We start from the raw sequence: 25,165 nt of genomic DNA, 5'->3' as shown, positions 1-25,165 counted from the left end.
TTAGAGTCACAGTCTGCAAAATAATAAACGAAAAACATTTATATCATTAAACAGGTTCAGACAGATGTTCGGAAACATCTAACTGAATGGATATATGATGGAGCAGATGTGCAGATTATCTCGCTAAGTCTTGTCTTTAACTCATTTGGTAGAGTAGTTTATATGAATGAACATTTAAAGACATCATGTAAAGATTTTTTAGGGCTCAATTAAGTTCACACTTCCTTTCTACTCATTTTGGACACAGAACAATAGTCTCTCTGCAGCGTAGTCACACTAAACCTTTCCAGTGGTAGAGTTTGTACAAAGACGCTAAAAGAGTCACTGACAGGTAAGTCAGGGCACACATTACCTAATCATTGGAAGACATTACCCTCTTGTTTGAAGCCAATCAGGTCTCATGACTGTCCTGACCGTGACCTGACGATGTCACTCTGAGGTCAGACCTTCACCGGAAAAGCAGCAGGGAGCGGAGAACGGGCAAATCTGTTTCATTTCCTATACTTTATTTGAGAAATACTGTCATTTGGTGGAAAAGTGGAAATGTAATGTTGCAGTTTGGCATTTTATCAAGCAGTTTCCTTTACACTGAAGACAAAATGCAATCATTTATATGCCAAAGAAATTCAGGTAGAATCTTGCTCTCAGGGAGTTTGGTCTGAAAACAGCATTGATTAGTCAACTCATCAGGATTCTGGTAACTCGTGTTTTTAAAAAAGTTCAACACATCAGAAAGTGTTTATTTCACTTACATATGTCATTCTTCTCTTCACTTTCTCTTTTTAGATTTCATTTGCCATTATGTCCTGCACCTTGTGACATTTGATGCTATTCTTAATGCACCACCACACATGCAAACCGGGGGCAGAGAGGACTAAGTTTGAGGAATTGATCTTTTTAACTACTCCCACTCAATTACAGCAGGTTAATGCAAGCCACCACAGGATTGCTCATCCTCACACTCAAATGCCATTTGCTGGTGTCCGTGAGCAAAGAGTGCGCGCACGTGTGTGTGTGTGTGTGTGTGTGTGTGTGTATGCGTTCGTATGCGTGCCTACACGTCCATTCAATCAGCTGTTCATTGTGGAGTTTTAAGGGGTTCTTTTGGATCAGTGGAAGATTAACTGTCTCCTCTGAGGCAGCTAATGTGACTCTATATAAAGAGCAGTTGACCTCTAAACAATCACTTGTTAACATTTGCAGCTGTATGTATTTCTAAATATCATCCTAAATGTTGTCGGGCAGCTCATGGCCGAGTGGAGAGGGAACTTGGCTTGTAAGCAGATGGTTGCCGGATGGAATATGGCAGGTCAAGTGCTGAGGTACCTCTGAGCAAGGTGTCCAATACCCTTTGCTGCCCATTGATTGGGTTAACTGGACACTATGACATCCAGTGTACTCCTATGGGATTGTCGCATCAGGAACGGCATCTGGCGTAAAATCTCTGCCAAATCAAATATGCGGATCACTATGTTTCACTTAAAGAACTTGAAATGACCAGGTCAATTGAGGTGACTCATCCCGAGCCGAGCCCGTGAATCACTTTGGGAATTTTGCCCAGATCTGGCCTGACCCATCGGGTACAAAGCAAAATCATTATCCTCTAATCTACTCCTCCTTTTGAGCTGACCTGGTGCCAAGATGGTCAGCAGCACATGACACAGAGTTCTCTGACCGAGTTACTCGGCAACAGGGGTGAGAGTGAGCCTCAAATGAGCTTCTCAAAAAAGAAAAGTTGAAGGGCACGGAATCAGCCTGCACACTGACTGTGACTCGACGGTGTTTCAGCTCAGAGCCAGGCATGAGCAGGTTTTCTCACTTAGCTGCTAATAGGTTTAACCTAATCAGCAGCAGCATTCATTTAGTAATAACACTTAATCTGCTGGGCCAAGACACCCCCTGTTTTAGAACGATACAAAGTAGTTACTTTCTAAAAAAAGTTCCATATTGTATTAATTTTCCTTTGACTACTGTCGGCGGCGTATCAGTGCTGTCAGGCTCATGACTTCTGCACACTGCCAAATCTGTGTTGCTGACACATTTGCGCGAGATAATCGGCACGTTCTGCAACGTCAATATGATTTGTGATTAGTATTCAGAGCGTCTCGTTTTCTAATCTTGACTGAAAGTCTTCTGTCGTTGTTCATTAGACATTAATGTGTTTTGTATTGCTCAGGACATTGATGACTTCACACAAAAGAAGGCAGATTGTTTTCCCCTGTGCTGTATGTAATGTGATTATCGAGTACTGTGAGAGTCCAGGACACAGACTTTTCACCTGAGTGGGTTGAGTCACAGAGTCAAGCTGTGGAAAAATGCCATTCACTAATCCCAGCAGCATTGTAAAGAGTTATTTCTGGGAGGATTTTGTTTTTATATAGTGTTATAATATGGAAGGAAAGGCACATGCACTCATAAACTCTCTCCTGCACCATGTATTGCTCACTCAAATACCCATTTTCTAAATGAGTGGGAACAATGTCAGAGCATTTAAGGACAGATTTAATCTACTGAGGTCAATAAATCCTGGTCAAGGTAAAGAGCTGAAACGCAGCCTCATGCTGTGCTTTCATGGGATTACGTTCTTACTCTTTATCTCAGCAGTAACACTAAACTTTACAGGAACGACAGTTTTCAAAACTTTTTAAACTGAGAGCAATACATTGCTTTCAGTTTCAGTTTTTACACTAGTTGTACACTTGCACACATTTCTTATTTGTCCATGTTGTATTACCCTTACTTTCAGCACTCTTTATTACCTGATTTGTATTCTTAATTATGTATAAGAACTACTTATTTTCCTTCAAGAACACACTCCTGATTCATTTGAGGAAAATATTAGATTTTTTTGAGGCGTTAGTTTAAATGTAATGATAAATCACATTGTGCCACAATATGTAGACACACAGAGAGAAAAAGATTATACATTCACTACGAATTCATTCAGAGTGTGCTGTTCATCTTGAGTCAGTATTTTATGGCTTGTGCATTTCGGGCCAGAATTAAAAACTCTATAATATAATATTTATCCTCTTTTCTGACTGTGTTAATTATGACTGAAAGTAGTGAATACATTCTCTCATATCCTGACACGCTTTCCTTTCTGTGTTCTCTTGGCAGATTCTGGCCATCATCTCAATCCTCTTCATCGTCCTCTCCACCATCGCTCTGTCCCTCAACACCTTACCAGACCTCCAGGTCACAGATGAGTTCGGCCAGGCCAACGACAACCCCCAGCTGGCCCACGTGGAGGCCGTGTGTATTGCCTGGTTCACCATGGAGTACATCCTGCGCTTACTCTCCTCGCCTAATAAGTGGAAGTTCTTCAAAGGCCCGCTGAATGTCATTGACTTGCTGGCCATCCTGCCCTACTATGTCACCATCTTCCTGACAGAATCCAATAGGAGCGTGCTACAGTTTCAAAATGTGCGCCGCGTGGTGCAGATATTCAGGATCATGAGAATATTGAGGATCCTGAAGTTAGCTCGACACTCCACAGGGCTCCAGTCTCTAGGATTTACTCTGCGAAGGAGCTACAATGAGCTGGGGCTGCTTATTCTCTTCCTTGCCATGGGCATCATGATATTTTCCAGCTTGGTGTTCTTTGCTGAGAAAGATGAGGATGCCACCAAGTTCACCAGTATCCCTGCTTCTTTCTGGTGGGCAACCATTACAATGACCACAGTGGGCTATGGGGATATTTACCCACAGACTTTGCCTGGAAAGATTGTGGGTGGGCTCTGCTGCATTGCAGGAGTGCTGGTAATTGCTCTACCCATCCCTATTATTGTCAACAACTTCTCTGAGTTCTATAAAGAGCAGAAGAGACAGGAGAAGGCCATCAAGAGGAGGGAGGCACTGGAGAGGGCCAAGAGGAACGGCAGCATTGTTTCAATGAACCTGAAAGATGCCTTTGCCCGCAGTATGGAACTGATGGATGTGGTGGTAGAGAAAGGAGACGACAAAACCTCCCTTGACAACCACCTGTCACCAAACCGGTGGGTCGGCTCAACAAGGCACGCCTCCTCCGAAATCAACCTCAAGTCCCCTGATAAAAGAAACCTGGATTTTCTGCCACAAAGCTCCCCTCATCGTATCACCATCACAAGCGCTGGAAGTCCGCACCGTACAAGCAGGACCCCGCAGCACCTAAATGTCCAGAAACTGGAGGAGATGTACAACCAGATGACCAAGTCGCAGTCCTTCACTAACCTCAACACTACAAGCTCCATGAGCACCCTAAGCACAACCATGACCGCCCCGGTCTCGCCGAAGAAATCTCACAGCCAAGAGGAGGTGGAGCTGGAGATGAAGGAGGTTCAGCCGTCATCAACGCATAAGGTTGCCAGTTGCTCAGCCGGTCTTAAAAAACAAGGCCTCAACTCAGGTGAGGAAGTTGTTGGGTCATGTCAAACCAGACACCCCAAGGCACCACCATTTTTTGATCTTAGCTGTACAGATTACTTGAGCTCACCTGGCATCATACACAGAGATGGCCTCTATGAATCTGTCAACCCAGGTGAGGAATCAGAGCTCCATGTAGAAGAAGGGGAGAGCTTTAACAGTGCTGTGAAGAATATCCAGAGCTCTCCAAGAGGGAATAATCCTCTTAAGATAAAGGGGTTGAAGGTAAACTTCACCAAAACCTCTCCTGAAGGCCCACTAACACCACCCAGCACTACCTCTCCTGGAGACATTAGCTCCAGCATCCTGGAGGAGTCGCCCGAGGGAGAGACATCTCCACTCATCGCCAGTTCAGATGAGCTACTCCCCATCTCTAAAGAGGAAACCTGCCCCTTGACCCCAAATAGGCTGATGGTTGACACCCCACCCGGCGACGAAGATCAAGTGGCAGAGGAGCACGAGGAGAAGCATCTGATGGAGATGGCAGGAGCTGCAGTTGTGCCCATGTCACCGAAGACAGCAGCACAAAATTGCACCCAGGGTGTCGTCGGGGCAGGGGTGGAGGTCAAGGCTGACAGCAACCAAAGTGGACACAAAGCAGAGAACCACATGTTTACATCTGACATCCACCTGATACCCGGAGACGGCAGCCTTTCTCCAACCTGTGAAACCAGCATGTGACTGTAAGGGAAGCCCTTCGGAACAGGAGACCCACCACAACCTCTGCCCGGCGTGTAGGACAGCAGCAAGACGAGACAAACGTGCAGTTGTAGAGAAAGATATTTTTGCATGGCATGACAAGTCCCTTTCACTTGTATTGTTGTGTATCGCTGAAAAAGAAACTGCAGTGTTTTGTGCAGACGCAAGAATGACTTTGGGAGTAATAGTGGGCTCGGAGAAAAAACAAAGGAGGGAATTCATCAACTGATGCAGACATTTTGGTCGTCCCAATGTACATACTGACAGTGTCCTTTTTTCTAGCAAAAGAAGGGAAATGCACAGAAGGACTTATCTGTAAAAAGCATGCATTTAAATAAGACAAGATATTTTACGGTGCTTGGTTGGCTGAAAGCGCTCCACTGTAAATATTAGGACATCTAAGGCAATGACAATGCACAGGATGGTGTAGGAAAAATGTTACTGACGGTACAAATATTTGTTCTGTGAAAAGAGCGAGGGGGGGGAGGGAGGGAGGATGGGGTTGAGACACGAGAGCCCTCAGCGTGGCGTTGCATCGTAGCGACCTATAAGAAAAAAAAAACATATCATTACCTTTTGTGGAAATGCAAATTGTTCCCATGACAACGCTGTAATGTTATTTTCTTTTATCCGTGTGAAAAAACGAAAAAAAAAAACGGTGTATGAAAAATGTAACGTTGGCATTATTGCTTTGGTTTTCTTAACGACTTGATGACTTGTTGAACTTTCAGTTTGAGCATCCGATATATTATAAGTCTTTGAATTAATGGACGTGGGCAAGAAGGACAAAAACACCTTGTTTCCTCTCAACGCATACACCTGTATTTGCCAAATAATGTTATCTATGTAACCAGTGAAGACGGGAAGTATCAGATACTACCATTATTTAAACTATTTATGATGTGGTTTCAGAGGTTCAGAGGTTGAGCCTTTCGATTCCATCTGGCAGAAACAGAAAAAAAAGACGTATTTACTCGCTCTCAGACATCTGATATATACATCCAAGTATTTTAAGAATAAATTATGAAATACGTAGCTCTAGATTGGTTGTAGAAAAAGTCTACAGTAGGTAGGTGAGACTTCTTAAAACAAGAGTTATTAACTCAGCACAGTAAACCTGGTCATGAATACACATATAAAGTAAACGCTTTACACCATAATTATCTCTTTTGGCACTTCAAAATGGATAGACTACCACAATAAGACGACAATATTCCTCTGTGATGTCAATGGACCAAATCAAGCACACTTTCATCTTTCTCAGCTGCATAATTGCATATACAGTAATAACATATATTATAAAAGCAGTTTTTTCCTTAGGGCTTGTTGACCTGCATCGCGTTCATCGTCCTATCCTCAGCGCCCCGATGTCGTTTTTTTTGACAGTTTGTTCCGTACTACTGCAATTTTAACCCGATCCTGCTGACTGAAGTTGAAGGCATTTTTCTTCTTTGTAAACCCGTCGTGTCTTGGGTTGTAATTTATTGTGAACAAAACTATTTTCAGTCAAACTCAAACCCAAAGAGTTTCGTTGTCGTTGCTGTTGTCGTCGTTGTTGTTATTCTCATCTTTTGTCTCGCTTTTGTTTTACACTGACTGAAAATGATTTATTGTATTTTGCCTTTGACTCCACTTTTATTGCTGGAATTGTTTTTTCTTCTTTTTGTTTGAATACTTGTTTTTCGCATGACACTTTGCTGAGTGGTTTGTTTGTGAAAGCCACACAAACCTGAACGGTACTGACAGGAAGTACACGGGAGAATTATTTATTCTTTGATTTATTGTTTTCTTTCATATTTCTTCTTATTCTTATGGTCATATTTTGTTTTGTTCTCACAGAGAGGTGTGGAATGTGCAATACCGCATACTGCAATCTATGCAGGCCAAGAATTGTGGCACTTTATTTTCTGTCTATGGGAATTTGTAAGTGTACAGGCAGAAATGACTTGTATTTTTCAAATGTTATATCTTTAATACAAGGCAAAACAGTATTACAACCACCAGAATCTCACACAAAACGCAAATGAAAATTTGATCTTTTACTTTTTTTCATACATGGCTGGCATCATGCTGTCACGCACCTTAATGCCACGTATCAATGGACCTCAAATTTGTCTGAAGAAGGATCCAAATTGACCACTTTAGGCCTTTTATACTACTGTTGGATTTACACATATGTCTAACAAATTGTCTGTGATGAAGATAAAACTTCAATTGCCACACACAAAGGATTTTATGTTTTTTGTGACTTAACGTGGAGAATGATTCTATTTTTTCTAAACCAAAATGGAGCACGACCACAATTTCCTGCCATATGGTGGTTGAAATGATGCGTGCCTTTTCATAACACCGCTGTTTATGAGAAGGTAGCAAGTCATTTTGCTTTGTTCATATAGCACTGTACAGAAAATTCTAATTTTATAGGAGAAATCAGGTCTTTATGTAATAGATACAAGTAATGTTATTGAGTTCTCAGGTTTTCTATAACTCTCTGATGTTCCGATTGGATAGATTCTTTGTTTTTAATTTAACAGCTTATGTCAACTAGTAACTTCTGTACTTTCTTTGAAAGGTGATGTTGTCAAATTCATATTGATGTCTTGGCTCCCGGAGTGAGGAGCAGCAATATTTCTCCCTCCTCCTGGGAAATCCGTGCTCCACATTCAGTATCCACAGCCATCAGTTCTCAGTGAGGCAAGGAAGGAGCATGAACAGAGGGAACAACAGTGGGACTGTTTAAGAGAGTTGTGAAATAGACAGAAAGGAGAGTGATGGATCTAACTCCCGCAGACAGGCAGTAAGAGATCCCCTACTGTCACTCAACTCATCCATCTGATTATTTCCCATGCTGACACATTGTTGTGCTCCAGTCCCTACAGTTTCAGAACCTCTAACCCCATAGCATGGCCTCGGGCACAGTGATCAGAGGGTGGAGAACGCTGTGAGATGGCAAATACTCCCAAGACGATCACATCACATCTCTTATGGTCCACATTTCCCTCTGTCTGTGTGTCGTACTGTTTGTCCAGACCAACGTCATTTGAATCATGTGAGAGCTCACTGAGTTGTCTTTGTGAAAATGATTGATCCCTCGTCGGAGAAATCTTTTGTACTCTCTAAAGCATAATGATGTGGTGTCAGTATTCGTCTGTAGCGGTACGTTCACTTGTTTTTTTTTCCGTCACCCATTGTTTGTAGTTTTCATGTCTCCATGTTATCCCAGAGTAATCCTTCATTTTGACAGGTAGGTGAGAGAAACAAGGGATACTGATTGATCAGCTGTGTCCCCCCTGGGATGACATTTGTGTGGATACTGAAATTAACTGTATGAGCTGACAGCATACAGATCGTTCTCTGTCTTTCTCTCTCACAGCGGCATTATCACACGTGATACTGTGCAGTGTGGAAAAGTTGTGTCATTATTTTCTGCGAGAGAATGGGTATTGTCCGTGTCACTCATGCGTGCTTATGAAACCTCGCTCCCTGAAATGCATAAAGCTATATTCTTTTCTCTTATGTCTCTTATGTGTATTCTGCCTCTTGCGTTTATTTTTTTTTGTTTGTTTGTTCGTTGATTTGTTTGTTTCTCTCTGTCCTGCTTTGGAGAACATTATTATCATTAGACACACTCTTGAGCTACAGACTGTTTCTGTACAAAGCAACATCTTTGTATGCATGTAGTTGTCCGAACAATTATGTGACCACAGAACACTTTGTTATGGTACATGTTTGTCAACATTTCTGTAGAGCATTGTTCCCCATTACATCTATTAGCATATGCAGAATAAGAAATAAATGTGTATATAACTCCTGCATGTGTATGTCGTGTATTGTGTTCTCTGACCTGCGGATATTGTTTGGCCAGTGATACTTTTCATGCACATTAGGGATCATTACATTAGTATGATACAAGTATATGACCTTGTACATAGCATTAATTAAACATGATATTGCATTTGCTGCATAAAAGTATGAAAAGTTTTTTTTCATGTCTAAAAGTGCACACAACTGAGCAATCTGGCATGACTGTCTGATAAATGATTTATCAGTGGAGGGAAATGTACTCCATTCCATTAGATGCAATTAATGGACTTCTACTTTTCTGCTGCAAACTGCTGCCAAATAGGGATACTGAACATAAGCAGATCTCTGCAACCTCAAACACAAAAGATCTGGCATGTAATGTCTTTGATATCGAAATACACTCTAAAAGAAAGCAAATAATGCATTATACTGGTCTACTGGCCCGTTGTACGACATACTGAGAGTATTACATCCATTGAAGAAGATTAAAGTTCCTGAATCTACTGCACTAAAGAAAACTCAATCGATACAGCAATAACATGTCAAATAAAAAAAAAAAATGTTTAGCTTTAATCTGAGCTGAAAAAAAAATGTCAGATCAAAGCCATGAAACATGTCATTTCAATGTGTTTCAGCAATTTGCACATAAACCATTTGATCTCATTCAAAGGGAAAACAACTTTATCTTCTGAAACTACTGTGTTTTAATAGAGTGACATCTCTTTCATCATAATTCAGGTTAATACAAGAAACACACGACCCTATTCTGTGGTTATTGAGGTTCAATTGATGATTAATGTGTCGCTTACTTAGAAGCTGAATGCGCTGCTACTCCTAACCGCCAGAAGGCGCTGCAGTCTGTACCAGCGCACACGTCATATCACAAAGCAAGGCCACAAACCGTAGAGCAACACTTAAATCCCGCGGAAATCAAACTATTTCCTCCCAAGAAGAAGACGAAGAAGAACTGCAAACATAAACATGGAAGCTGAAACTAGCAATAAAAGCGTCACAGAAGCTAATGATGCGGAGCAAAGTGTCAGTTTTCAACGTGTCAAAGCTGTAGCTACGGGGTGGATAGTGGACTTCGTGTTTGTAAGTCTGTGTCGACACTTCAAGGAAGGAAAGTTCGAAGATTTCAATGAGACGCTTACAGTTTTCGAGGGTAAGTTCCCCCCACTGCTAATAAATCGATAGCTAACATGAACTTCTGAAAGCGTAAATATTTGCAAAACAACGCCCAATAATCACTATAAAAAAACATGTAAAGTATTATTAGTCATGATTTGCAACTCCAACCCGGAAATACTATATGCACCGACATCAAAAAAGCGTTAACGCTCGTTTGGGGGGTCTTTTTCAGCCATATCGCAGAGTTCATCTCCAACGGCAGACGAATACGCAGAGAAGACAATGATATGCGCCTTCATCGCCAGAGTCATGCATGGGAAGCACTTGGGTACGTTGAAAAATAAAAAACTGTACAAAAGTTGTGTAAATGTTTTTGTGTTGCTGCTAATGCACAACTTACCCAGTCACAACACTGGTTAGGTGCTGAAAATGCATTCTGAATAAAGACCGTTTTTTGCTCTGTTTTAATTAAACTAACATTACTTACTGCATTTTTTGCAAAGTAATACCTTTTTTCGCTGAAACTTGATATATGTAGTAGGTCCGAACTATTAATTGTTTTCAAATTGAGATAGTAAAGACTTGCACTTGAACTACATTTGTTATCCTTCTATATTCTATGTAATTAAAAAAAGAAGACTATGACCTGTATGACTGAGAATCTCCACCGACACTTCTCTCACAGTCTGTTTTTACCATCAATTTAAGGCTGCAATTAATGATTCTTTTAATTATCGTTTATGATAAACCTGGTAATTATGTTCTCGAACATTTTGTTTTGTCTGTCTACAGATTCCCAGTTTGAGGAGGATGACTCTGTGATGCCTCTCGTGTCTGCTGCCAAAATATGGTCGAGACTGGAGGTCACTGTGGCAGACGAAAGTGTGTTTGAAAACATAACTGTTCTTTTGTGTGTTCAGGTAAATCTACAGCACGTACATGGGTGTTTTCTGTAAATGTTTTCTTATCATTTAAACACCAGCGAGCTCTGACCAGAGAATATCCAGACATTGACAATGATGCGTCCTGGTGTTATTGTATGATTTGAATGTATTCCTTGTGACAGCTCATCTGTAAAGTGATCATCAGTTGGTGAAATAAGCAGGGCTCATTGCCCAATGTTGTGCATGGATGCTTTGCTTGTTCTAATTTTCCAGTGTTTCAATCTTTTAATGTGTCATGTTCCCCAGTCTGTGGCTGTGTGCTTGGAGAACGGCCAAACATCTTCTGCTTCCTCAGCTCTCAACTGGTTCAAGAACAACTATGAGCTCCCTCAGGTCTGTTTGTTCTCTTTTTTTTGCCTCAAAAAAAATACTGACTTAACACTTGGACATGAAGTGGCAAAGTTTGATTGATTTTTAATGGACAACAACTGATGTGTTTCTTCAACAGAAAGTGAGAGCAAAGCTGGCAACAATAGTGTCACAGAGGGAAACTTATGACCCGTTACTCAGGCGCTTCAGCTTTAACAAGTTGCTGGAGACAGTCAAGTCTTTCTTGGATGCTTATCTTCAAAAGAATCCCTCTGACAACCTTCTAAAGGTACATTACCCGACACAACCCATCTCCGAGTTTAACGAGCTCACTCCTTCTACAGTCAGCCATGTGAATAAAATGTATGGACCAGCTTTACAATAGATGGAGCAAATTATTGATAGTAAAATTGGACATGACAAAAAATTATTGAGAGCTAGTTAGTCATTTTGTTAACCCATCCATTAATAATATGATGGACTATGAGACAATAGGCACCGAGATATACTGTAGGGTTAGTTATTTAGTTTCCTTCAGGCTTAGGGGTTGTTTTGCTTCTGTTAGTGGTCAGCTTTAATCTTTCAGGGGTGGTTAAGGGAAAGCACTTAGATGTGCAACAAACTTTTGTTTTGAGTGCAAGACTTTGACCCAAGGGGATTTAATTTGTTGCTGTACTTCATGCTCGACCAGAAATCAAACCAGCATGTCATAAATTAATCAGAACTTATAACGTCTGAACGAGTGCGAACATAATTCCTGTTCTGCTGTTGTTTGTGGAGTGAGGATTATCCACATGGTTTCACTGGCAGATACATAAGGTGTCCAGTGTTTTCAGCTAACGGCAATGATTAACAAATACATTTCAGTAGACGTTACATTTTCTGGATCTGGGGTTTAGTTGTGCTCTTGTTCTTCTGAGTAATGGTGCCCTGTGCAACTGAAGGTTCTGATGCGACAGTTACAGATAATTGGCAGTTTGTCGTCAAATTATTTGCAAGGGCAAACCGCTACGTACAGCAGAGTCATCCTCAGGGCCTCGTCACGTTCAGTTATTCATGAAAGTTTCAGAGGTGATTTACCTGTAGGCTCATGACCAAGGTTACACTTGGAAGGGTATTGTAATGACAGGCCTCATTAGTTTTACTTAAACATTATAGCAATACTTGCACCTGAAAGGTAATTGTTTTTGAAGATGATTAAAAAGTAATTTATAGAAATGTAATTTATGTTTGTCTGCATGTTTATGTCTCCATCTATCAGGAAGCCACAAAGATGGTCCTGTCGTCACAGAACTGTGAGGCTTTAGAGGACAGTGGGACAGAGGACGCAGAGACAGAGGACACAGAGACAAAGGACAAATCTCTCTCTGAAACGGCCTGCAAAATGAAAGTAGAGGATGTGAAGTAAGAAAAAGTTTTAATACCAGTTGTTTTTAGTGAAATTCATGCATGATCTGAGTCTGTCCTGTATTTAACAACATACATGTACGTTTATGTTCTACTAGGAAAAAGGAGGGAACTGTTTTGAGGTCAGTACACACAAATACAGTTCTAGCACTACTCGGCTCTGCTCGGTTTGGTATGAGTCACGTTGTTTCCTATTACAATAGTACCTCCTCAACGTGGGCGGGGTCATCATAGCACAGCTCTGTGAAATCGCCGTGATTTTGTTGTATACGCGACTAACAAAGTTGAGGTTGTTTTACTAAATCATTAGAATCGATTAATGAAAAAGATTTGTTCACCGAATTGTTCAGTACTTCCTGCATGACCGGCGCGCAGACTCCATCTGACACGGTCACTGAACTGAAATACGGCTGAGCGGGTTCTGGTTCGGCCCACAGTCAGTGGCTTTTGGCAGTGCTGTTATTAAATACACCAGACTCCTCTGTTAAAGATTGAAATTTTAGAAATTTCTGTGCTTAATGTTGGAGATTAATGCAAGTATCGGGATTTTTAAGTCTTTATTTAACTGATTTACAGTTCGGCATTGTTCGGTTTGGTTCTCCGACCACTCGGTGGCCGACAGACGTCACATTTTAGTTTCGGCTCAGCTTGCTTGAACTTGTGCAGGTACCCAAAAAAAGCATCAGGTAATATCCCCAATGGAGAGCACAAAAAACAAGTCAAGTCGAGTCAAGTCGTGCTAGAACTATACAATGGAAATGCATGATATTAGAAGTGCCAAAAAATGTCACATTATATTTTATTTCTACAGAACAAAACGGAAGCTTATGTCAACAAAAATCACTGACGTATGGAAACCTGATTCGTGCAAGAAGCCATGCGTCTCCATCAGAAGACTCTCCAAGAATGGTACGTTTCATTTTGGTCTTAATGTAGAAATCCACATACACTTCATAGATAGATATCCATGAAAATGCACTAAAGCTAAAGCAAATGTCAATCCTCCCTTTGTCAGAGTTGTCTGAGATAATTTCAGACAAGTCATTGAATACAACCGTGGTCCAAAAGAAAAGAAAAACAAGGCAGGTAAGCTGTCGCATTGATCCTTTTCATACTGTGGCCAATTAATGAATCCCAAATCACTTATACAAGCAAGCAGCACTCAAGTGTAACCATTTTGTTTCTTGAGAAATGGACATGGCAGCTGGACACGTACCTCAGGAAGGGTGTGGATTGTCATGGCCCGGGAAAGTGGTCTCGCATTTTACTGGACTATGACTTCGAAGGACGCACAGCAACCATGCTCAAAGACCGATGGAGAGTTTTACTGAAGTCACATGCAGTGAGCTGAAGAGGGAGAGGAACCATCCCCATTCTTTACTGATGCAGTCGACTTATTGTAATGTTCTTTTACATTCTCAAACATTCTTTTATGTTATTGACGTTATACTTTGCTATTTGCACTGAAAGAAATGCACCACTAGAGGGCACCTGTGACAGGGCAATAAATGTGGTTATTTCTATTGTATATAAGATGATTTGATGGGTGATGTAGCAGTTTACCTTGTACATGAAGTTGGACGAACTTTGTTCCTTTATTGCTCGGGTGCATTTTGTTTGCTTTGTCCTGCCATAAAAATATGAAAAAGTAAATGCAGATCATGAGCATTTCATTCAGGGCCACAAATGTCAAGTTTTTTTTTTTATTTTGAATTTTGAAGTTAAATAGACTTGACAGAAAAAATGCATACAAACAGTGTTACAAATAAAAATATATATACAAAATCAACTTATTGGTACTTCTCGTGTTGGAAAAAGTGATTGGTGATTTTAAGATGCTTTTTGTATTGTGTGTGTGTGTGTGATTATGTGTAGCTTATTTAGTTACATTACAGTAATCGTATTGCACCACCGTCAAGCATTAAGCATCTCAGTGAGAAGCGTGCCGCGTGCAAGCATCTGATCTGAACACGTTATTTTCGTGCTGAGGGGCATTTGGGTGTGAACTCCACACCAGAGCACTGTTCTGTTTCTGTGCTGCTTTGTTTGGATCAGATGAAGACAAAGCTGTGTTGTGGTGGACAATCGCACTGCTGGGTTGTCTGCATCTTCTTCCACGTCCCACGACACTGAGGATTCCCCACCGCCTGCCAGTGGAGCAAAGCTCCTCTGCAACAACAGCCCACATGTAAGTGGAATTCCACACTACCACTTTAAAGTTTCACAAATTCAAATCTGAACTATGGCAGGGTGTGGACATTATCTTGCAGCACATCATCTTATCCTGCACATGGTTAAAAGAGGCCACATGGAAATCACCGTAAGTTCATACTTGTCTGATTCCTGACCATCTCCTTGGCAGTTGCCACTATTGTTTCTCATGGCAGGCGGTTCACACGCCACACACACTTTAAAGCCCTCGGTTATGTAGCGCATCCAGTGTGTGTGGGGCCTGTTCTCAACAGTACAGTGGGGTGTCCTGGATTTCAGTGTGAATTCCACACAGAACCTTAGGGGAGTAGAGACGGTGTCAGTCAAGAGTGTCATTCCTTGCATAATTGGATCAGTCAATCAAGATGGGGGACAAAGGCCTAACCTTTACAACAATTATGTCGTAGTCGTCAGAAACTCCTAATTCCCTATTGTGAATTTTTTTTTTTTTTTAGCAAAATGGAGCTCTCCAATAATGCTGCCTGCACACTGAGGTGCTCATATAATGCCTCGCCTTCTATCAGCCAAACCTTTTGTGCGTGTGCTTTTCATGTGACTGTCCTCATTAAAGTATTTCATTTCAAAGGGTTGTGGGCTGTCTCAGCGCTGCTCTATTTAGTGGTCTATGGACAGAGAGACAGGTGAGCAAACACCCACTGCATGGTCACTGATGCAGCTGGATTTTTTTTTTTTTTAAAAAGGTAGTGCTGTTATCTTTTCTCTAACAAATGGTTTGTGTTACACAAAAAAATTGAATTATTCCGCGGCAGCTCTTGTGAACTTTTCAACTCTTGAATCTGAAGGTAAACCTAGAGGCAGGTGCAGTTTCTCATGGAGGCTTTATGGGGAGGGAGTATGACATGAAACTTACCCAGGGTCCAGGGGGTTTCCATAGCTGTCATGTCTGCGCCTTCCTTTGCCAAACTCCATGCTGGCAATGAATGCAGGACCTGACAAGAGGAACCAATCCAGTCTTTCACTTAGTAGTTGGACGAACAAGACAAAACAGAACAAAAATGCACCTTAAATAAAATAATGAGGTGTATCTAAGGTGAATCCAGTGTGTTTGTGTTTGTGTACCTGAGTTGAGTCCACAGTGGTTACCCTGGTGATCTCTGTACTCCCTGCAGCCGGCTTGTTGCTCCAGGCTGGGACATGGCTCTCCACTGTTACTGGGCCTCTGCTCGACATGACGGACACGGACTCGCACCGAGGGCTGGCAATGCTTTGCACAGCCGCTCCAGAAGCTCCAGTCGCTCACAGCACAGTCCTGAGCTGGATGTTACCACCCATACCGGGGCGGAGGGAGGTGGAGAAGGTGACAACATTATTACAGGATATCCTCAGTGAAAGCAAACAATCAAACCGATATAAAGGTCATAGATGTTGGACACGGAGTTGGAGGTGACTGTTTTCCCAACAACAGTAAAAACAACATAGTTATAATGTCTCTGTGAAACAGTGTAGCTGAGCTCAGCATCCATAAATTTACTGAACGTGATTTGAGTAAATGACTCGGTCATGTATGCACAATTAGTAACTATCAGACTATAACACACATTAGTTTCACTTGGCGTGTTTGACTCTGAACTGTAATTGCTGCAAACTGATAGACAGAGTGGCATTCTTCAAATATTTGGACTTGTTCTGTGTTGTGGGCCGGTCCACAGAAATGAGGTTAGACACAAAGCTGCCTGTGGTATCTGGCGAAAAGATCATTGTTTCTGCAATCACAACACGAGTGAGAGGACAAAGAATCAAGAACAGACCACACATGAGAAACAATCGACCAACAGTCTCACGTGTATGGAAAAATGCTGGCATGTATACACCCTGTTAGCTCTCTGTCACATGGCCAGTATCAGATAGTTGAAATATTCTTCCATCTCCTGTCTTTTTCTTATCTTTGGTTTGAAAACATATTTACCTAGAGTACAGGTTATCTCACACATCAGGTTATCTTACTCTAGTACCATAAACGTAAGGTGTGTGCAGTAAAATAAAAAAAAAAAAGCACCTCCCCTCTTGTGATTCATTCACACTCGGAGTGGCCCTCTCCATTCATCCCTCACCTGGACACTCTGTGAAGTAGTCAAAGCAGCAGTCCTTGGTCCTGACGCAGCTTTCGTCGCAGTAACAAGTCCCAAACACGCGGTCCATCCTCCAGTCTTTGGTGAAACAGATCAAGTCTCTGCCCCGACAGCATTTGCCCGAACAACCGCCGGACACCAGGAGGTTCTTTCCCAGCGTAGAAAGCATCAGCAGCAAGCAGGCGAACTCCACAGAGGATCCCATCATGAGTGGGTCAGGCCTGACGTTGACCCCTGAAGTAAAACGTCTCGCAGTTCTCGTCCTGAAAATATTGTTTTATTCCCACTGTCGTCCTACTCCACTCCTGTGACGCTCATGACTGTTAGAGGCAGAGTTTGGAATACCAGCCCAGCCCAGCCCAGCCCAGCTCAGCTCTGCTGTGCTGTGCTGTGCCACAGGAACCCTCCTGACCTGGAATTCCTGTGTATGTGTCCAGCCCCTCAGTTTCCCTCCAGAAACAGGTTTGCAGGACAACCTACAGAACACAACACCCCATTCCAGCTCTGATCACAGTCCAGTGTCTCTCATGTCGTGTGTGTGTGTGTGTTTTCTCTCTCCCCTCGTTCCCAGCTGAGCACCTCCCTCCACTCGATCACACACACAGGAAAAAGACAATGAGGACAAGGGAGGGGTAAAGCTGCCGAGTGTTTTCCTCTTGCTTCTGTTCTCTCTCTCTCTCTCTTTCTCTTTCTCACCTGTACGATTCTTGTCTACCTCTTTTCTGCCTCTCCGTGTCAGGGCAGAGTTACCGTGACCCCGGTGTCACTCTTGCCCAGCCACTCTTGCCCACCTCAGACCTTGAGTTCCAAAAGAAAGGCAGGAATGTGAGCAGTTGGCAGGTCTCCAGTCAATTGTGCCAGGGGGCCCGCTGAGTGTTGTAAAGCCACCCTCTGGTTCTCACCTCTATCCACTTTCCTCTTTCAGGTCAGCGCTGTGTAGCAGAAACCTGAACTCCTCACACATGGTTCTCACTGCATTATTTTAAATAATAACGACTTTTTGTGTTAAATGGTCTGATATGAAAACAAAGACAAAACTAACATATGAATCCAGTGTCCTGAGATTAAACTAGATTTATGCTGCTCCTTGGGACCCCCTGCATGTTTTCGACGTTCCCCTTCTCCAACACACCTGGTTCAAATAAATGGCTCGTTATCAGTGCTTGTTGACGAGCTGACCTTTTGAATCAGGTGTGTTGGAGCAGGGAAACATTGAAAACACGGGTCCCGAGGACAAGGATTGGGAATCACTGCTCTCGACTCTGTTTGCAGCCTTAGGAAAATCTGGCCTGTGAGGGGAGACTTTGATAATGCGTACTTGACATGTACTCCCAGTGTTTGAATGGTCGTCATGAAAAGTGGAAGAAGTCTGAAGAGAGCCATGGACGTTCCTGGAGTCATGTGGTGCCAAAAAGTCCTGCCAATGCTAATGTTTCCAGGAAGTGATGAATAGTCCATCAATTTTCTATCACTTTATCCTCCACTTGAGGGTCACTGGGGGCTGGAGTCAATCCCAGCTGATAAGTTAAAGGCAGGGTACACTCAGGTCAGATCACCAGTCCATCGCAGGGCCAACTTACAGAGAAAAAACAATCATTCGCTCTCGAATTCCCACATATGGTCAGTCGAGTGTTCAATCAACCTAATCCTCAATCTGCTTGCGTTTGGACTGGTGGAGGAAGCCATCGCACGTGGAGGACCCATGCACACACAGGGAGAACATGCAATCTCCACACAGAAAGGTTCCTCAGTCAAAACCGGGATCTCACCCGATGACCCTCTTGCTGTGAGGCAACAGTTGTGATGAATACACAATCAATGTGAATTACAGGCAACATATGAAATGATTTTTGCAGGGCGGCAACAAAAAGCATCACATGTCACCGTTTGCTCAAGGAGCCTGAACATCTGAAGAAACACACTTCCACTGTTTTTGAGCAGTTCCTCCTCCGCCAAATGGGACAGACATGAGGCCTCTGTAGGGAGCATCAGTGCAGAATGAGACCTAGACAGACCAGATATTCACAACAATTTGGATACTTTTGCCTCCGCTGTGGAGAAAAACAAGCTTGCCGAGAGCAGTGGGGGGTCTCTGTGGGTCCTTTGATTCCTCCTCTTGCTGTGGAGCAGGCAGGTCAAGCGACAGTAATGGCTTTCATCTCCACGATAATAATCAGCAGCTGCATCACCGAGGAGCATGTGTTTGAATCAGTGTACATTAAAGTTGGATGACGCTGAATGCAGATTGACCTCAGGGCTAAAGCTACAGTGTTATGGTCATTGAGGTGATAAATAAATAAGGTAATGTGGGGTAATAAGTGGCTGCGTGATTTCTCTTGGAGATGTCTGCGTTTCAAATGGTGGGTTTCTCATTTTGTAAGTGTCATCGCTTAAAGCTGCAGTGCATTTTGGTGATTTTTTTTGTTTTTTTTATTGCAAAAGAATTCTGTTTTCATAAAAAAATAAAATTGATTCTTATACTTAAAAAACTGTTGCCCTACGGTGGTGAGAAACATCGCAGATAGGTTACATATTTTTATCGTGAAAAATGATTGATTTAGTAACATCATATCAAGTTGTGATGAAAGATGCAGCTCACTATTGTGGCACATTCAAAAATAAATCACAAGGACTTTATGTTGGCGAGTTAGACAGGATTTTTAAGTCCCGCACGTGAAATATTAATGTTGTAAGCATAGAAATTCACCATAATAGACTTATAAAAAGTGCTTTTTATCACAATGAGCAATAAAAAGCACTTTTAGTGAACAGAAACGATGTAACATTATCTGTATGCTGCATTCATTGTCTGAAATCAGCAAGCAATGCTATCAGACCTGACTGAGGGAGCATGTGAGTGTATACACCAGCAGCAAAGGCAAGATAAAAACTGCTGAATGGCCGGGTTTTTTGAGCACTTGTGCAACTTTATGTGAGCATTTGTTTGTGTTTTTAGTCATACTCTTATACTTCATACTCATTCTCTTTTGCAGCCAGCTTGCTTTACTAGAATCAGACATTCTAAAACTAAGAGGAGGAAGTTATAATTTACGAGGATTATTTACGTTTGAAACTAGCAAAGTGAGAACAAATATCAAATATGGATGTGTGTCAGTTTTGGGGGTAAAGTTTTTGAATGAACATTTCTGATTTTCTGGGTTTTTCTTTTATTGTACAGGATAGGCAAAAATAAGCCACATGCTTCAGCCTATTTGGTTGTTGGCACGTTTGTGTTAAATAATCTCACTTTATGTTTACTTTTGAACTGATGTTCATTCATTCATGTGTGCTGTTGGCATAAATGTATAATTTCCATGTGCAATTTTAAGACAAGCACATACATTAAATGCATTACCAGTGCTGATCTGATTTGCTCACTGATGCGAGACTAGCATCAGGTAGCTGTTGGAAGCGCACATCAAAGCATGTGTGTTTTACATCTGACAGGCCCCTGAACCTGGACCTCCTGCTCGTACTCTGCACTTGTCGAAGGCAATGAGCTTCCCCACAAAAACACGCCCTGCTTGCTTGAGTTTTCCTCCCTCTCCCCTCACATACACTGGGAAAAAAAAGCAGATGAAGTCCATGTTAATGTGTCATGAGACACCGTCTGTTATCTTCAATCTCTGTCACGGGCACAGAATTCATGAATTAGTCTGACAAATACACGAGCTAAAACATCGGTGTACACAAGAATGACTAATCAGATTTAGTAAAACATGAAAGCGTGCATTCCTCGACTTCTTGCACTGGGTGTTAAGAAGACCCAGAGTGAACTCTTCGCTACATCTCGCCTCAATGGGGAATGCAAACGGTGGTTGTCCCCATGGTAACACCTGCACTAGGTTGCTATAGTTTCAAAACATTTGTTGACAAATGCTAGAATTAATCCTGTTATGTGCGATGAAGGTGCGTCGACGATGTCACCTCAACCCTCCCCGTTTCACCTATAGGTGAATATATGTTACTCTGTGTGTATAGACAGAGAATTAATGTTTTAATTAATTAAAACAAAAAGTGAACACACAAAAAGTTTGACATTAACTAATGGCCGGGTAAATATATTCCGCACGGTTCAGTTCATTTTAACTGCGGGTCATTTCTTTAACTTAGACACTTCATTTTAATGTCATCATAAAAATTAGGAAAGGAGACGTGAACCTAAAAATAACATGACCTCGGAAATATTTAATCTTTAATGAGTCAGTCTAATGAGACAAAGTGTTGTTTCCTCCCGATGAGTGCACCCAGTTTCTGTCTCATGAATGAAGCCTTTGTCCGCTATCCTTTCAATTTACAGCTCATCTGTCTTCCACTTCCTTCCGCTGCTCGTACACCTGTACATTTTAGTGAGGCGTTGTAAAACTGTGTGAATGAGTTTCAGTTCTTTGTACTTGCATTAGTCCATGTCGTGGCGTCTGATAATGTCCCGACAGTCTTTTTTATCTTATTTCTTGTGAATGATGTACCCGGCTACAACAAAAGCACAGCAAGATGCATGAGTCAGTATTTGAAGAGCTGAGAAGGTGGATGTTTGTCTTGTGCTTGTGTCATTAGATCACTATTTTCAGGCGGAGGGTGATCTGGGGGAGATTGCTCAGCAAAAACATGTGACTTTTCCTTCAAGATTTCCATACAATTCACAGCACACGTGAACATGTATGTGGCCGTACCTGCTCTGTACTTGAAGAATTGCCATTAATAAGCCTTAATGGGGCTTTTGCTCTTCACATCACAGAATGTATGATGATGAGCCATCTCGTGCATCCCACTAATGACGTTCCATTCATTACAAGTCATTACTGCGTGATGGTTTAAGGATGATACACTTCCTCAGCAGAAAGATGTGATGATGGCCTGGCAACAGCTCGGCACGCTGGCTGACCTTGGAGCTGTGCCAATGTAATGACAACAGATAAGACATATTTCCTTTGCCCAAAACTGACATCATCATTGATAATTGTCCCCTCACCAGTCACCTATCTTGGCGTTCCGTTCCATATGTATGTAAATGACTGTGGGTATAGGAAGCAGCAGATGAAGTAAGATGTGTGGCAGTGGAGTGGGACTGACCTCTGCCTCTGAAAGAGATGAAACTTCAGGTAATGATAATGACTCGCAGCGCTCGGTGCATCTATCACTGTGAATTTCATAAATCATATTAGAAAATGCCAGAGAGCAGGAAAGGTTAGTCCCTCTGGACTTGTGAGTGTATGTGTGCATTGCTCTGCCAAGTGTATAAATTTAAAATGTAAAAAGCTGAGGCGGGACTGACGCCGCTAATAATTTTCACAGAACCTCTCAGCCATGTATTGACTCGCATTGTTGGTGAATAAGTAAAATTTTCCCCATGACTGACAATAACAGGCAGCTCTGAGAGGGACTGAAAGGACAAAAAAACACCTGGCAGCGATAAAAACTTGTCCGCAAACAATCTTACGAGATAAAAAATGATCTCTGTGTTTTTATCACCTTGAGATTGCAGACAAGCAAAGAACCCAGGGATTTCTGTTGCACTGTAAGCTCTGTTGCCATAGATCTGTCATAGTTTTGGACTCTTCTGTGTTTATATGATGGCAAAAACAAAGATTTGACCCCTTAGTGCCCCCATTTGAATACACAGACAGAGAGATTACCATTGGACTGGGAGTTTCTATTGACTCACATAGCCTGTATGCTTTGTTGCTGATCATTGTGTAACTATAGCTTAGGATCTTTTAACTTTTTAGGGCATAAATGATTTCACAGCAGCTGCAAATATTGGCAGTTGCCTTGACACAAGCAATACTATGTCAAATGTGGAGCCTTTTGTTCTTTCAAGTCATAAACAAGAAGCTGGACTTGCAGGGAATTCATTAATTGTCACTGTGTTTTGTTGTCCTCATCTTGCTGCTCTTAACCTATTGACCACAGTGGGACTAATAAAGTTGCAGTTAATATCCAGTGAGCTTGTCTTAGCACAAGGACACAAACAAAGGGGATATTAAATCCACCTACAAACATCACAATCAGACAGGTTTATTGTGCTCCTCGTGTCTTTGGCAATGTATATTCTTCATAAAAAAAATTCTCTGTATCCCCCACTAGTTTCCTGTTTCTATGATCTATTTTTAACAAATGGAATATAATGGGCTAATAAGTGAACTGTAATGATACAGATAGGCAGGCATGGCAAGCGCTTGATTTCCTTGTTTTACATTTTAGTCTTGGTGCCATGTTAAGAATGTGCTCGTAGCTTTAGGTCTGGAATTATAAGCAGACACACAAGGGACACGCTGATAAATGTGTCTGTCTTCCAACATTTTTATGGAGCACCTTTATGTTTTATTTATTTCCATTTGGAGCCCACATTGCAGCAAGCGTTGAATCAAGCGATCAACTTGATGAATGCAGGTTCACGCGAGGTACGACTTTGAGCTTCCACTTTTGTTCTTAAATGCCGAAAAACCTTGTTATTTCACTTTTATTGTCCCTCTGCTGATTTTTATATGACCACCATAATCCTGCAGGACTGGCTCATTAATGTGGTTGGCATTCAGTGTCAGACATCTCAGGGATTTCAATCATCCAACAAAACTTTCTCCAAAAATGTCTGTATTTTCACTAGGGGTTGTTTTTTTCTCCTTATTATACACAAATTGAATGTATGTTATCACTGCAATACAATTACTATTAAGGCAAAGTTCAGACTCTAGTAAGTTTTGAGCAGATCGGTGAATGTATGGTAAAGTTACAGGACACTTCTTGTTTCGTGGTGAATGGTCAAAATCCGCTAAAATTACAATGGTTGCCTTGGAAACGCCCTTTAGAATCTGCAAGATCATTTGTTGTCATGTGTTTTTCATGTTGGCACAAAACGTGCAAACTACCAAGACGGACGCCAAATTCCAAATGATCCACTTCCTGTTGAGTTGAGACCATAGTCTCAATAGATTTTTGTGTTCGTCTTGGGCTGTGACATGTTTCCACCAAGTTTGGCGCTACTGTGTCATACCAGGTTTCACCATTGGGGGCACTACTGAGCCATTTTGCACCACTTTTACATATTCCCCTTATTTTATCAAATATTTCCCCAGTTCAGATTCGTTCTGTTTGAACGTTTAGAACCTCAAAAAAACTATAATTTTTTTACCAGGATTTCCACTCGGAATCTCCACTGTGTGAGTGCTCGGGCCCTAGGGTTCTGAAGTCCCAATTTTAATGTGTGAGTCGAACATTTCCCTGTGTCTTGATCACGTATCTCTGGCACTGGCTTCACTCCAGTGGCCTTTTGTGAAATATGAATTTTTCTTAATGATTCTCTCATTTGTTTTTAAACCTCTAATCTCACAGCTCCAATCTCCTTAATCTACATTCTACATCCGGGAGATATTTCTGTAATAATTTTTTTTATAATCTTATTTTAACTCTTTGGTCAGCTGCTGCTTCTGCTTTTAAATAAACTATTAAAAAAATAATTTAATTTAAATTAAATTAATAAACACATTTCCAGTGTGTCAGATTGTGCACTGGCTCAGCAAAAACATCATCAGCTTGAATTATTAAGGTAATAAAATACTGAACTTCATTCCCAAGCTGGCTCATTTCCTCTAACACTGAACCAAATATATTTAGGGCGACTTTTTATTTTATTTTATTTGATGCATTGGCAGACAAGGCTGCATTCTCTAATCCCTGTTGATGGAGTCAACTGGCACAATATCAAGTCAGGTGAAACAGTAACACAAGTATACTTCAGTATTGCATGAGTAAAAACAAATACCCCTGTTGCTTTTAACGAAACCCCCTATGTTTATAATACTTTACAAGTGGATGATTCTGGTAGGAAAAATGACTGTAAACACATAAATGTTGAATGGCAACAGCTCAATAATGTCTTAACAAAACAATCTTAACAAAACTAATACTGTATTCTTAGCGTGCTACTGTCCCAGATAACAGTTATGTCGACTTGCGGTGAAAGGATAAACCACTTGCTGGCAGGCCTAAGTACAGCTCTTATTAAAGACCTCATTGTTGACAGTTTGTTCCAGGTCATTTTGTTTCAGCCCACATGAAAAGGAAGGTAAAAACCCTGCAAGAGACTGAGCCTCCATTAAAGCGTGAACACAGTCCCTTCACTTAACGTGAATGAGGGAACGGCTCCGTGTTTCTAGGTCACTGATC

General features: G+C 41.6%; 3 protein-coding genes across 5 annotated transcripts in view; 2 read left to right on the top strand and 1 right to left on the bottom strand.

The window, feature by feature from the left end:
* Positions 1-8,918, top strand: part of kcnb2b (potassium voltage-gated channel subfamily B member 2b) — an 85,132-nt gene extending 76,214 nt beyond the window's left edge. Inside the window, exon 3 of the mRNA XM_044049132.1 lies at positions 3,121-8,918. Within this exon, the coding sequence (XP_043905067.1) occupies positions 3,121-5,085 (1,965 nt within the window). The 3' untranslated portion in view covers positions 5,086-8,918. The remainder of the gene's footprint in view (positions 1-3,120) is intronic.
* A 902-nt stretch (positions 8,919-9,820) lies between these two features.
* On the top strand, positions 9,821-14,329 carry terf1 (telomeric repeat binding factor (NIMA-interacting) 1). Of its 2 annotated transcripts, XM_044049250.1 has the most exons (10): positions 9,822-10,072; positions 10,271-10,366; positions 10,831-10,958; positions 11,229-11,315; positions 11,431-11,580; positions 12,553-12,695; positions 12,797-12,820; positions 13,510-13,607; positions 13,714-13,784; positions 13,888-14,329. In XM_044049250.1, the coding sequence occupies exons 1-10, from the start codon at positions 9,889-9,891 to the stop codon at positions 14,047-14,049; spliced, it is 1,143 nt and encodes a 380-aa protein (XP_043905185.1). In that variant the 5' UTR covers positions 9,822-9,888; the 3' UTR covers positions 14,050-14,329. The 2 variants fall into 2 exon arrangements, with proteins under 2 accessions (XP_043905271.1, XP_043905185.1); XM_044049336.1 differs by lacking the exon at positions 12,797-12,820 and having other exon boundaries at positions 9,821-10,072.
* A 58-nt stretch (positions 14,330-14,387) lies between these two features.
* LOC122784246 (somatomedin-B and thrombospondin type-1 domain-containing protein) lies at positions 14,388-18,138 on the bottom strand. 2 transcript variants are annotated; one of them, XM_044049449.1, is made up of 6 exons: positions 17,902-18,138; positions 16,982-17,797; positions 15,990-16,184; positions 15,781-15,859; positions 15,018-15,207; positions 14,388-14,867 (listed from the first exon to the last, which is right to left on the bottom strand). In XM_044049449.1, exons 2-6 carry the CDS (start codon positions 17,205-17,207, stop codon positions 14,613-14,615), a joined length of 945 nt encoding a protein of 314 aa, XP_043905384.1. In that variant the 5' UTR covers positions 17,208-17,797; positions 17,902-18,138; the 3' UTR covers positions 14,388-14,612. The 2 variants fall into 2 exon arrangements, with proteins under 2 accessions (XP_043905384.1, XP_043905466.1); XM_044049531.1 differs by having other exon boundaries at positions 14,686-14,867; positions 15,031-15,207; positions 16,982-18,136.
* Between the last annotated feature and the right edge of the window lie 7,027 nt (positions 18,139-25,165).

The sequence above is a fragment of the Solea senegalensis genome, linkage group LG1 (genome assembly GCF_019176455.1).
Source record: "Solea senegalensis isolate Sse05_10M linkage group LG1, IFAPA_SoseM_1, whole genome shotgun sequence".
Taxonomy (NCBI): Eukaryota; Metazoa; Chordata; class Actinopteri; order Pleuronectiformes; family Soleidae; genus Solea; species Solea senegalensis.
Note: the sequence above shows the minus strand (reverse complement) of the source record. Positions and strands in the feature narration are given on the sequence as shown.

Excerpts from the sequence above, each read along its gene's own strand:
- LOC122784246 (XM_044049449.1), bottom strand. The coding sequence starts at position 17,207 with ATGATGGGATCCTCTGTGGAGTTCGCCTGCTTGCTGCTGATGCTTTCT. Across the intron at positions 16,185-16,981 it reads CTACTTCACAGAGTGTCCAG|CTCAGGACTGTGCTGTGAGC; the intron begins GTGAGGGATGAA and ends GGTAACATCCAG. Across the intron at positions 15,208-15,780 it reads GGAAACCCCCTGGACCCTGG|GTTCTGTGTGGAATTCACAC; the intron begins GTAAGTTTCATG and ends TACTCCCCTAAG.
- terf1 (XM_044049250.1), top strand. The coding sequence starts at position 9,889 with ATGGAAGCTGAAACTAGCAATAAAAGCGTCACAGAAGCTAATGATGCG. Across the intron at positions 11,581-12,552 it reads CCTCTGACAACCTTCTAAAG|GAAGCCACAAAGATGGTCCT; the intron begins GTACATTACCCG and ends TCCATCTATCAG. Across the intron at positions 13,608-13,713 it reads CAGAAGACTCTCCAAGAATG|AGTTGTCTGAGATAATTTCA; the intron begins GTACGTTTCATT and ends TCCCTTTGTCAG.